This window comes from Sceloporus undulatus, chromosome 8 (assembly GCF_019175285.1).
Source record: "Sceloporus undulatus isolate JIND9_A2432 ecotype Alabama chromosome 8, SceUnd_v1.1, whole genome shotgun sequence".
Lineage (NCBI taxonomy): Eukaryota > Metazoa > Chordata > Lepidosauria > Squamata > Phrynosomatidae > Sceloporus > Sceloporus undulatus.
The window spans coordinates 27,315,690-27,329,772 of NC_056529.1; the positions used below are offsets into that span (position 1 = coordinate 27,315,690).

A 14,083-nucleotide genomic window follows, 5' to 3' on the forward strand; every position below is an offset into this window, starting at 1 on the left:
CAAGGATCTAGCAGAATTATTTCTTCTTTCAATGACCTCCATTGGATTCTTCCTGATATGTCTGAATATACTCTTGCTGTAGCGGTGGTGGTTTGTCTTTAAGTCATTTCTGACTTATGATGACCCTAAGGCCAAGCTATCACAGAATTTCTTGGCAAGCTTTGTTCAGAGGGAGCCTGCTATTAATTTCCTCTCAGACAGAGAGAGTGTGACTTTTCCTTCCATGGCTGCATGGGCGCTCAAACCCTGATTCTAGGATGCTAGTCCATCCTGCAAAACCACTACACCAAACTGGCTCACATACTCTTCTTACAGAGATTCAAGAAGTGCTTGCCCTCGATGTATGCGTCTTGACTTCCTTCTTGTTGGAGCATGCCTACTTTTCCCATTCTGTTCTCTCCCTCATCCCCCACCTTGACTTTCTGCCTCTGTCATATTTTATCCCAGCTGAATCTTACTGTCCCTTTGGTTCTGCTTTCTGCACATGTACAGAAACTGAAAAAGGTCAGAGCACATCGCTTCAACACATCATTTGATGCATTCTCTTTCCCTAGGCTTCAAAAATAGTGAAATAATAATCCTGAAGCATTTATTAAATCAGGCCTAGATTTTACAGTGTGTGGTTTGAAATGGATACCTAGGCAAGCTACATAACATTTGCAAAGCGTAAAGCTAAATATATTCAAAACTGGGTCCCTCTTTTTTCCCCACTCTCTGGCTTCACTGTGAATGGTGCGTAGTTAATGATCTCTAAAGACTAGACTCTTTTTAATATGAATGCCTAACAGCACCCAGCCGGCACAGTGTTTTTCTAATGTTCTTGTTAACAAGTTGCAAATTGGAAATAGATCAAAGGATGGATCCTTCCACTCTAGGTCAACCTCAAATTTCTTAGAAGAATGCAGAGCCAATATTCTCAATTATACCAGGATTATAAGACTGAGAAATGTAGCCAAGTGGTTGATCCACTTTCAAGGAAATTCCCAAGGTTCTAAGTTCTGTGGAACCTAAGTTCAGGGTCCTAAGTTCTGGGATGTGTGGTTAAGACACTTACGTTTATTGCACTGGACTTGGAGAACGGGAACGGAGCAGAACAGAATGGAAAGGAATGGAAAGGGGGGGAAACATATATTATTGCACAGGAGAACGCGACTGATGGCGCCAGGAGTCCCCATTCCATTCCCCAACCATTACACAGCAGCCGATTATGAACAGTCCTTCAAAATCGTTTGCTGTGGAATGGTTGGGGAACGGATTGGGGACTTCCAGCGGCATCAGCGGCATTCTCCTGTGCGATAACATATGGTTTTCCCCCTTTCCGTTCCATTCCATTCCCTTCTGTTCTGCTCCGTTCCCGTTCTCCAAGTCCTGTGCAATAAACTTAACTGACTTTGTTGGTTGTAAGATCAGCAGGTTTGCAATTCGAGCCCTGTGCCGCATAATGGGGTGAGCTCCCATCACTAGTCCCAGCTTCTGCCAACCTAGCAGTTCAAAAGCATGCAAATGCAAGTAAATAAATAGGTACCACTCCGGTGGGAAGGTAAACAGCGTTTGGTGCGGTCATGCTGGCCATATGATCACAGAATAGTCTCTGACAACACAACACCATTGGAGTTGTGCTGGGGAATGGGAGGTATGGTTGGGATAGAGGGAACAGATGTTACAAAAGAAGACGGGATCGCTGTCTGAAAGCTATCCCGTCTTCAGTTCCCTCTGTTTCTCAGGATGGCTTGGAGAGCAGACCAACCATTCCACAGAACCTCACTCTGCTCCTTTGCAATGCCAGGTCGGTAAAAAACAAGACCCATATCATCCAGGACCTCCTCCTGGATGAAGATGCCGACCTGGCTTGCTTCACAGAGACCTGGCTGGGAGAGGATAGCACTGCCATATGGGCGCAGGCCCTCCCAGCTGGGTACTCTGTCAGTGAGCAGGTGAGGGGAAGTGGGCGGGGGGGCGGAGTGGCTCTAGTCTATAAGAACCATCTGACCTTGGCCAGGATACCTGTCCGGAACACAGTCCATTTCGAGTGTATGTACCTTAGCCTGAAGACCAGGGATAGTTTGGGGATTTTGCTAGTCTACCGGCCACCCCGTTGTCTAGCAGACTCCCTGACTGAGCTGACACAGCTGGTCTCTGAGCTGTTGTTGGAGACCCCCAGACTCTTAGTTTTGGGGGACTTTAACATTCCGCTCGAGACCAGTTTAACAGGTGCGGCTCGGGAGTTCATGGAGACCATGACAAACATGGGCCTATCCCAATTGGTCAAAGGGCCCACACATTGTGCAGGTCATACACTCGATGCGGTCTTCAGTACGGAACAGGAATATCCGTGGGCGGAGGTGGTAAGTACCTCCGCATTGTCATGGACGGATCATTTCCTGGTCAAGATGAAACTTAGAGCCAATATCTGCCCCACCGGGGGTGGCGGACCCATTAGAATGGTCCGCCCTCGAAGGCTGATGGAGCCCATTGGATTCCAGACAGCCTTAGAGGGTTTAATGGTTGGGAATGCCGGTGATCCGGTCGATGCTCTGGTCAATACCTGGAACACCGATCTTACCAGGGCTATCGACATGATCGCTCCCAAGCGCCCTTGCCATCCCGCCCCAAATCGGAGGCCCTGGTTCACACCAGAGCTGAGGAAGATGAAGCGGTTTGGACGACGGCTAGAGCGCAGGTGGCGGAAGACTCGACTCTTATCCGACAGAACTCGCCATAGGAACTTCCTTTGTTCCTATCGGGAGGCAATACGTGCAGCGAAGAGAGCCTTCTCCTCTGCACGTATTGCGTCTGCAGAGTCCCGTCCAGCAGAGCTGTTTAAGGTGGTGAGGGAAATGACGCAGGTGACCCCTGCACCAAATCCCTTACTTAACCCGACGACGGCCTGCTGTGACGCGTTTAACAACTTCTTTGCAGACAAAATCTCTCAGATAAGAGCCGACTTAGATGCCACCATTGAAACAGAGTCGACAGGCGAGGCGTCCAGTGACTCCGCCGATGTAGTCATACTGGATCAGCTCCAATCTGTGAGTACTGATGACGTGGACAAGCTGCTTGGTAAGGTGAGGAAGACAACTTGCCCTCTTGACCCTTGCCCATCATGGCTGGCCGTCCAGGGGGGGGGATGCATTGATGAGATTCCTCACGGATATCATCGGTGCATCCTTCAGGGAAGGACATGTTCCATCTTGTTTAAAGGAAGCGGCGGTTAGGCCGCTCCTGAAAAAACCTTCCCTGGACCCCCTGGATATGAGGAATTATAGGCCGGTGTCATTGCTGCCATTTTTGAGCAAGGTGATCGAGAGGGCGGTTGCCCTTCAGCTCCAAGCTGTCTTGGATGAAACCGATTATCTAGACCCATTTCAAACTGGCTTTAGGACAGGCTTTGGGGTTGAGACTGCCATGGTTGCCTTGACCGACGATCTGCGTCTGAGCATTGACAGGGGGAGTGTGACCCTGTTGGTGCTCTTAGACCTCTCAGCGGCTTTTGATACTATAGATCACGGCATCCTCTTGGACCGCCTGAAGGGGTTAGGTATTGGGGGCACTGCTTTGCAGTGGTTCCGGTCCTTCCTCTCGGGCAGGTCTCAGAGGGTGCTACTCGGGGACTGTAGCTCCAGTAAGAGGTACCTCACTTGTGGGGTTCCTCAGGGGGCTATTTTGTCCCCGATGTTATTTAACATCTATATGAAGCCGCTGGGTGAGATAATACGGAGTTATGGTGCTGGGTGTTATCAGTACGCTGATGACACCCAAATCTATTTCTCTGTATCTCGTTCGTCGGCCTCGAATTCCGATGGCATCTCTTCTCTCAATGAATGTCTTCAGGCGGTAATGGGCTGGATGAGGAAAAACAGATTGAAACTGAATCCAGACAAGACGGAGGTGCTCATGGTAGCGGCCCCGAAACCAAGAATTGGGTTGCAACCTCCAGTCCTGGATGGGGTCACACTCTCCTCCAGCGACTGTGTTCGCAGTCTGGGGGTGCTCCTTGACTCGTCGCTCCTGATGACAAATCAGGTAAATGCGACGGTCAGGAGTGCCTGTTATCAGCTTCGGCTGATACGCCAGCTGCGCCCTTTTCTGGAAGTAAGGGATCTCGAGACGGTTGTGCACGCGCTGGTAACCTCACGCCTTGACTTCTGTAATGCACTCTACATGGGGCTACCCCTGTGCTTGACTCGGAAATTACAGCTGGTTCAAAACATGGCAGCCAGGCTTGTGTCAGGTACATCTAGGAGGGACCACATTACTCCGGTTTTGAGGTCCCTCCACTGGCTGCCTATCAGCTTCCGGGCCCAGTACAAGGTGTTGGTTATCACCTTTAAAGCCCTAAATGGCTTGGGTCCAAACTATCTTAGAGACCGCCTCCTCCCGTACAATCCTCCCCGCACTCTCCGGTCCTCTGGGAGGAACTTACTGCAGCCTCTAAAATCTAGGCTTGCGGCAACCTCCCAGAGGGCGTTCTCTGCTGTCGCCCCCAAACTCTGGAACGACCTGCCGGATGAGATCCGTCAGATAACATCATTAGACAGCTTTAAAAAAGCGGTCAAGACGGATCTCTTCCGGCAGGCCTTTCCAGATTAACCATCCCGGCCCAGGTTCCCAGGTTCCCTGATTCCCTCATTCCTCCCGTGGCCCCATCTTAGTGATGGTTGAGGATCAACAGAGGGATATCAGGGTTTTTAGTTTTAACTGCTGGTTTTATGCTTGTATTGTGTTTTTAATATGTTATATTGTTTAATACTGTCTTAAGGGGGGGGAGGGATAAAGTGTTTTTAATTGTCATATTTTATATTTTACTGTTGTTAACCGCCCGGATTGGTTTGCCAGAGGGCGGTATACAAATAAATATTATTATTATTATTATTATTATAGCTCTTTGGCTTAGTAGCGAAGATGGTTGGACACGGCTTGACAACCTTGTCAACCCGAAATGCCTTTACCTTTAAGGTCTTGATACTAGTGAAATAACTTTTGTTGTTTCTGTGTGCCTTCAAGTCATCTCTGACTTATGGTGACCCTTTTGGTGAGGCTGAGAGAACGTAATGGGCTCAAACCCAGTAGGTTTCTATTCCTGAGCAGGGATTCAAATCCTGATCTCCAGAGATAATGGCCAACACTCAAACCACAACACCATGCCGACTCTTGTTTACTTAGAGTTTGAGCCTAGTCCTTCCTAAAAACCTCAGGGTGTCTTCAATATGTGTGTGTGTGTGTGTGTGTGTGTGTGTGTGTGTGTATTAAATGTGTGTCCATCCTATTGCTTTACTGTGCATAACATTTCTATTTTAAGTTGCCTTGTGTAAACTTTCCCTAAAAATTTGATCTAATTTGGAAAAGCGGTATATAAATAAAAATTATTATTATTGTTGTTATTGTTATTGTTATTATTAAAAAGTAGCCATTCAAAGCAAAATTATGAACAAACGATTATGATTAAAACAAGTAGGACTCTTCCCATTTTGTGAATCTGTGAAAACTAGGTCTCTGCTTTTCATCCTAACTTTCTTTGCTTCTTTTTGGCCACATTGGCATGTTTGAAAATTCACCACTGAAATCAAAATCTAACTGCTAGTCTAAACTAGAGTTGAGCCATTGAATCAGTGGGATTTGCACCAGTGTTGACCTGCCAGTCAGCTGTCTGCTCAGTGGGTCTACTCTGGTTAGGACCAGCGCTTGGGAACGAGACCCAAATCAGCCGTTTGAAAGCTCTGCTCTCGTAACTCTTCCTGGCTCTTGCTTGTGGTTCAGGTGCTCTGGCAAAGCGACATGCTTCGACGTTCGGCTTTGTGGAGCCAAGTTTGAAAAATATATATGGCCTTTTCTAATCGCTCATCTGTGTACATCCCAGTTCCAAGACAGGCCTCAACAGGCTCACTCTCAAATCTTGTCAGCTGTAATTTGAGTATCCATGAAACATGGTCCTCTCCTCTGGCACCTCGGCAACAGCAAAGTAGACGAGATGTGACTCACAATGACACATCAACTCGGGAAACAAAAGGAGCAGCCACTTTCCCATTCAGCTGCCACAAATTATCCTGTTTCCTCCCAAGTGAAGAAAAAGACAATGACATATAGGGAGAGGACAGGTTATCTGCAAAAGCATCACTAGCCCCACTGCACACAATTACCGCCATCTGTATGCCAATTAAACTCCAAAGTCTGCAAGTGGATTCATAGCACGTGCGGTTGGCTCTACAAAGACCATTCCAAATCCTCTTTTATTGCCTCTTGCCTTGATTAGCTATCCAGTAGTCAATGCCACCTTTCAACAAGCGATGGATGTTGTCTATCCAGTTTCCTATCCTCCCTGATACAAACATCCTTCTGTTGCTCATCATCCATTGATCTTGCCCCCTCCCATGTTTTTCCTTCCTCCTTCCTTTTGTTGAGGTTGAAATCTGGTGAGCATCCAAGCTACAGCAGGCATATAAATGGGATGTTTGGCATCAGAGTAGTCTCTGATTTCTGCACAACTCTTTGGAGTTCAAAAGATGGTCAGAGGGCTAGCAGATGCCCATCGCAATTGAGTTCAGCTGCCTCTGTTTTGGGTTTATTTGGCCATCATCCTCCATGCTTCCCACCATGGAACTTGATGGAGCATTTAACATTTCTCGCTACAAGCGAAGCCATCCCTGCCATCTCTCACTGAAATTGATTTTGGAGCCGAGCAGCTGGACTGGGTTTGTAGTAGGCTCCAGAAGAAAGCAAGTCTGGTATATTGGCAAGTATTAGTAGAATGAGTTTGAACAGTTGGTGTGTGCTCCTAAAGAACAAGATGCCTTGGATGCATCACATAGTTGGACTGTAGGTAGTGAGCCCACTAAGAATTACTGGAAAGACTTACATAGTGATGAGATTATTCTGCGCCTTTCCCAGTTGGCCAGGAAATTGTAGTCCAAAAAAGTAAATTTCCCAAACTCTGGTTGCCACCATTTACAAGGTCCTTTTGGCATCCACCCATCTGATCTCATATATGGTCAGCACCACAAGCAGAGTCTCAGATGCTGATCTTACATAGTGTACATGCTCATATGGAAACTGATGGATGCTTGACTATTGACAAGATAATATACTGCTTTTTGATTTTCTGTAGTTTTCTGCATCCCTTGTGGATATTAGCCACAAGAACCACCTGAAATTAAAGTTTCCCAGTGTAGTAGTAGTTGTTGTCATAATTGCCATTCCTTCTTACAGCCATATTTGCTTCCTCTTTTCATCTTCTTCTTTCATCTTTTCATCTCCATCTATAGAATCACTGTAAACACATGATGTTGAAGCCCTCAAATCCTGTTTAGAAGCTTCTCAGAAGCATATGGCTGATGGCCATTGTTAAAACCAGGATGTTGGCCAAGATGGACATTTGCTGTCATCCAAAGCAACATTTCTTACATTCACTGAAAGAGGTTGGTCTACTGCAGATTACTGCAGTAGCAATTGAATGTAGGCCTACAGTCTAATGGCATGCTACCTTCAACATCATCTGTCTGTCTCTAGACCATATGGACCTGCTCTTGATTTCATTATTACCTTTTTATGAATGATTTGCTCTATATGTGCAAGAAATAGTAAGTGGGGATATGATGTAATGTATGACACAGAGGTATGCTACAAGGTGTAACCACTTGAAGCTCTGATTCTAACCACCATTCTCTGGTTGACTTTTCCTATGGGTCAACTTTTCTTCATTATGATTTAGTTCTTCCAACCAAACTAAAAGGCCATGGACCTACCCAAAATACTAGGTCAGTAAAGCAAAAGGTCCACTTGAGGGATGGGGTATCATGTCTCCATTTGTGGTATCTTCCATCTTATGCTCCATGCCTTCTGCATTCAGTGCCAAAATAAAACAGAATTGTGTTGTTTGAATGCATGTTTGGAGCCTCCGCTCAATCCCACTTCCCTCCTGCTCTGTCTCTAAGCATTTGTTGTAGGAGAAGACGTTGGACAGATACATTTCAGGCTGGCCTTGCCTTGTCAAAATCAGTTTCAGCTGTGTATACTTTTCTTTGGTATGTGTCACATTTTCACAGCCCATCAATATTCTCCAGGAAGATGAAACTGCTCCTGTATCTCATTCTTTTAAAGAATGAAATGTGAAACAAATTTCATGGTGGATTATCACTCAGAAGGCCTTTTCCATTCATCACATAGTCAGGAATTTCTCAGATAATGTACTGCATCAGTCCTGAAGGAGGGGGGAGATGTTATAAAGCTCAGCTGGTAACCCCTAAAAGAAGCAAATTACATTGTTTTGCCTTCAAATAAATAAGTAATTAGGATGCACTAATAGTCTTGGCTTTTTTCCCACACTAAAAGACTGGAAACAACACAGTCAACCTTCTATGCCTTTTTGTGTGTGTCGCTATGAATCCAGGATATCAAATCGCATACCGCTTGGCAACCAGCAACCCAAACAAGTTCACCACGGTGGAGGTTGGCTCCACAGTCAGGCAGTTTGTGGCTACAGATCTTCTCCCAGAATCGGCGTACATCTTCCGAGCCTCGGCCAAGACTCGCCAGGGCTGGGGTGAGCCCTTGGAAGCTACAGTCATCACTACGGAAAAGAGAGGTAATGTCCGCAGCTAGACTGCAACTCTGCTTTCTCAAGAGTAATCCATGCCACTAGTCTTTGTAGACCAGGTGGGGGCCACATTACTTCCCAGTGCCCATCTGGTGGGATATACCAGTGAGTTTCAGCATGCTCAAAGTGGCATGATGTTACTTCTGGCTGCCATTTTGGGGGCCAATTTTGGGACCCCTTTTTTTCCTCCTTTCTGACTGTTTGTGAATGAAGGGCTTATATATTCCAAGGATCTGGTGTGAAGCGGATGTAAGGGATGTTTTGCAGGTTCCTGTCAGTCTGTACCTGCTGCCTGTCTTTTGCAAGATACAGCGATCTTGTTCTTTTCTTGGCCATCCTACCATGGGTCAAACCTTGGGTTGACATTGAATGATAGGAACAGGCTTTTTAAGACCACTGTTGCTTAAGACATGTAACATTACCTGGTCATGCTGGTTGGGGGATTTGGTGAGCTGTGGTCCAAAAAATGGCTTTTGCTTGCTTTGAACATAGCAATAATCCTGTGGAAAATGCTTCTTCATGGGAATTTGGGAAGCCAGATTTAGCTGCTCCCAGTGGAAAATCTTCCATAGCAATGATGAACAGCAATAATCCCACTCTGTTGCCGGTCTTCCGATACCGAACCTCCCAAGCCATCTATCCTAAATCCATCTATATCTCACATAATTAATAGCTATATTTTGAACCCAAAGTTGCAAAACAACTCCAGTTTGCGGTGAAAAAGACTAGAAGCTGAGCATAAACAGCCAGGACATTGGTTCACATTTCTGGCTCAATTCTTGTCTCAGCTGAAGTGTGAATGCAGGTGTGCATGGGTTCCTGGTGTGTAATCCTTAAAATCCTGAGAATCCCATGTCTCTATGAATTGCAAGGAAAATTAACAACAGAAGCTGTAGTATCTCATGTTTTATCCTACATGCCTTGTGCTTTTTCATGGTGCCCTAGTTCCCAAAGCAGTTAAACATTCCAGAGCTAATTTTTAGAGGGTTGACTTATTTGCAAGCTGAGAGTCCTAGAGATTTATGATGCTTTCTGTAATAAATGGTTTGTTTACAAATGCACAATGAACAGATGGGCACCGAACCCACTTGCAAGCAATACCGACAGCGTAGCCAACAACAATATAATATGCAGAGGAGGGATGCGTATCTCAAAACATATATGCCACAAGTTGGATCACGTCCTGATCCTAAAGAATGTTTCTGCCGTATGTGCCCAGCATCCAAACATCTCTGCCATTTGAGTGGCCTGAGACAAAGAAAGATATTGTTGTAGAGGAGGGGATTTCAGCAGGTCTTGCCCCTTGCCACCCTACCTTTAGTCTTGGTAAAAGACCATGGCATTTCAGAATTTTAAAATTGCACGCAACTGTTTGGCATCTATTAGCGACTAGTTCTTTTTAAGCACTTCTTTGGAAGTTTTTCCCTACCCACCTACTTCCAAATATACATTCTCTCATACACTAGGAACAAGAATGCTGCTTGTCTGAAAAACACTCCCCCCCTTAGTTACAATAAAGCCTATTAAACAAGATTATTCAGGAGATACCGCTGGGCATATAATAGCTGCATCCTATAATTCCTTCCTTCTGCTGCAATAATAATAAGCTATATTATGGTGAAGTATTTAGGGGTACTTTGAATATTATATAAAAAACAACTTGCCCACCCCCCGGATAACTGTGGGTCCTACTTACTGCTGAGAAGCGAGAGGGAAAAGTAGCTGGGCTTGCAGGAATTGGATGGCAGACGATGCTACAACTTAAGTGTTAAACTGACTGGCACTGCGACTGTAAGAATCTGTGCCCATATATCTGCCCAAATTTGTCTACAGCATTTGTTCTAATGCGACAAATATAGGGTGATGTAATGTGGAACCAGAGAGTGATATGGAAGCTACTGATGTTTAGCATTATGGAAGATGAAGCCACTGGATATGTTCCTGGATGAACAGGACAAGCTTGGTAGCACATGGAGAAGCTCTGTTTTGATTTTCTTCTTTGAGCTCCAGAATGTTTTGGATCAAGGGTTTCTTCAGGGGAGCCAGAAATTTTTTTTTCCCTAAACTTTGTCCACCATTTATGGCAAGTGGTTTAATGTGCAAAATTGAGCAAGGATGTGACGATTCTGGGCTTGGAAGCCACATAAAGGTTGTCAGGGTTAGGTGTGCAGGCTCAAGTTGCAGTGTTTCACACAAAGAAGGGATAGTACAGTGGTACCCCGGGATACGAAATGACCGCGTTACGAAATTTCCGGGATACGAAAAAATTAGATAGGAAAAAACTGTTCCGGGTTACGTTTTTTTTTTCGGCTTACGAAAAAAAATTTGGTGCTTTTCGGCGCTTTTTCGCACGAAATTGCGGCTTTCCAGCGCTAGCGGCTATGGCTTTTTCGGGTTGCGAAATCTTTCGGGTTACGAACAGCGCCGCGGAACGAATTAAATTCGTAACCCAGGGTACCACTGTATCACCTTCTTTTTCTGTGGTTCTCATCTGAATGTCAAACACGGACAAAACTAGAATCAGTACTAGTCAAAGGATTATAGCCCCTTAGATGGCAATGTTTAGTAAGGTGAAACAGGTGTCAAGGCATCCCAGAGTGCATTTTCCTTGCCTTGTTCCACATTATTGGTTGCTGCAGGGGTTGGAGAAGTGTCTTGTGTGATAACATTGTCTCTTGTTTTCCCTTTATGGAGAAAGAAGGGGACACTGGATATCCCAATCCCATGATCCGTGTCACATCCTGTCCTTCCCGAGACTGGGTTTTTCCAAGAAGCACTTGGGAATCAGCCACTCAAATGTAAATTTCATTCACACTGAATGAGAATTGGGCACCTCAATAATCCTTTAAGCTCCTTTAGAAGCCTATGTGTCAAACAGGTATGTAGAAAATACAAAGCTTGTCCTGAGCTCCTTATTGCCAGGTGCACTTGTTACGACCAAAGAATCTCTGCATTTCTATAATCCTTTGGATTTTCATGTTACAGCGATGCCCCGTAGGCTTTTGATACAAGTTGGCCCAGGAGGGAGTGGTGAGATGCTTCACTGCAATGCCTGCTATAACAAGGAACTGCTTTCCTATCATTCATCCATTCAGAGAGAAGGGGCAGCAGAGAATATACCCTTCAGAGAAGTAGGAAAGGCCATAAATAGCTCAATGGTGAAGCATGCGCAGAAGATTGCCACTTTGGTCCTGAGCACTGCTTTCCAAAACATTGTCTTTGCTTTTTAAAAGCATTTCTGCATTTCCCTTCCTCACATGACAACAACCAGTTCAATTTCTGTTCACAATTTAAATAATTATTGAAAATCCACAGTGAGCAAATCAATTCAATTAGCATCAACAATGCTACAAAGCAACAACAATAAAAGGCAGCCTTTTAAAAAAAATCAATTACAGTTTTAATTACAAGATCAGGCTGAGAAATTATCCAGATGTCAGGCGTGTCTTATCCTAGCATGAAAAGATTGTATGCTAGGCATACCTTTTTAAGACAGGTCTTCCACACTCAAGAGGCCACCACAAAGAAGGTGTTTTCTTTTGTTGCATTGCACATTTGCAATAAGGGTGAAGCCTCACAGAATGAGAGTAAGCCATGGACAAGCTGGTGTGTGAACCTTCACAGTTTGGGGTTCCAAGCCATTAGGAGCTTTAAAAATAAGCACCACTGTAAGTCAGAAGTCAAAAAGAGGCTACTAGTGAAGTTCTTTGAATGACATTCTCACACCAGCCTCATGTCTTGTGGCAATTGCATCATGAAATGAAATAGGAACATACTGTTTTGAAAATGTTTCTTCTTGCACCTCTCTTCTTTCACATGATTATGCTATTTGGAAACCTCCTTCCCTGGGTGTGATAGGCTTTTTCACTTCGATTCCCACATTAAAGGAGGGGAACAATGTTGTCTGATAAATGCCAGCCAAAGACGGTTTAGCCTGTTAAAATTCCCAAGTCTAGTGTTGTGTTGATTCACTTTGGCAGTTCTAGATTCCTCAGAGTCTGGCAGTCAGATTTTGTCGTAACTGGAGTTTCAGCATCAGTGGTGTGGGAAGCTCCACATGAAGCACATTAAAGTAATTCATCCGGAATATTACTGAACCATGGTTCACTCTGACAAGGTAACTCACATTTGGGAACTCGAGAAGCAGGAAAGGCTTGTGCTTCAGGATCAAACTAGACAATGTTCTTAGAAGAGTTGCTCTATTGAGTTTTCAGAGGCATAGCTGAGTTGGTCTGGAATATCAGTACGCAAAGGGATGTTGCAGCACCTTTGAGACTAACTGTGGGAAAGAAGTTGTAGCATGAGCTTTTGTAGAGTCTACTTCCTCAGATGCACAAAGCGAACATGTGAGGAAGCAAAGGCAAGTCTACGAAAGCTCATGCTTCAACGTCTCTCGCACAGTCTCAAAGCTGCTACAAGATCCCTTTGCATTTTGTCAAGTTTGTCATAGCATGGGCTTCTCCCCACTTTCACCCCTTGCTTTTAGTATGCTTTGCGACTGATCACTGGAAGATGCACATAGGTTTAATTTGCAAGTCCTATTCCTGAGGCACGTATCTCTCAGGAAATCCCACTGTGAGAGGGAACACAAAGTAATAGCAGGGAAAGCACATTTCTTTTTGACATCTCACTTGACCCTGAGATCTTTGAAGGCTGCTGCTAAACAAATGCTGGACTGCAAGAACCAATATGCAGACTTGGACTAAAGAGAGGGGGGCTGGCAGGCAAAATCGCCAGTCAGCAGATCATAGGACTGAGATCAATGGTAGAGCCTGGACAGTCATACGTTCAAAAAATAAATGCCGCTGTCTTAACAGACCAGAGAGTAGCTATAATGTTTTCCCTCATGCCCTAGGCCCTATGCCAGTTCTCAGGGGCCTGCAATATAAGGCAGCTTCATGCATTCCCATAGTAGCTTTTTCCACACATGGATGCTCTGCTGGGTCACAGGGCCCTAGTTGGCTTCTCTGCCAGATGTAATTGCTCTTGGAATTGTCTAAACTCCAGAGAACTAAAGGGGATGGTCTCCTATATGCAGTCAGGGAGTTTGTGTGGTAGTGAGGAAGACCTTTGAAATCATTAGGAAGAAATGGACTAAAACTCTGTTGCAGGGGAAAGAGCAAAGACGAGATTCCTCCTGATTCAGGTGCCTGCGTCGGAGGAAAGCATCCAATCCTCTCCACCCCCAGACACTTGCTTCTTCCAGCAGAATGACCCTAAGCATTTAGTGCTAAACCTTTGCATCCTTCCATGCAACTCCACACTGTTAGTGCTGAGGGTTCTGCAAAGCTAATGGCTTCCCATTCTTTACCACTGAGGCCTGCTGAGCCATAAAGCAAATGTTTTTCCAAGACAAGGAGAGGGGGACATAGAGAGAGAGAGACCCCCAGCGCAGGCTGTTCTTTGTAGAAAGCTGTGGGCGGCTCAGGCAGCCAGAGGTGAGTATTTACGGAAACAGGTGCTGATGGAGTCGAATCGAATGTGTTTCTCAAA

General features: G+C 45.2%; 1 protein-coding gene across 6 annotated transcripts in view; it reads left to right on the forward strand.

Moving 5' to 3' along the window:
* Nucleotides 1–14,083, forward strand: part of SDK1 (sidekick cell adhesion molecule 1) — a 455,695-nt gene that overhangs the window by 364,586 nt on the left and 77,026 nt on the right. For all 6 annotated transcript variants that reach the window (XM_042438052.1, XM_042438056.1, XM_042438054.1 and 3 more), the window contains one exon: nucleotides 8,384–8,578. In XM_042438052.1, coding sequence (XP_042293986.1) covers nucleotides 8,384–8,578 — 195 coding nt within the window. The remainder of the gene's footprint in view (nucleotides 1–8,383; nucleotides 8,579–14,083) is intronic.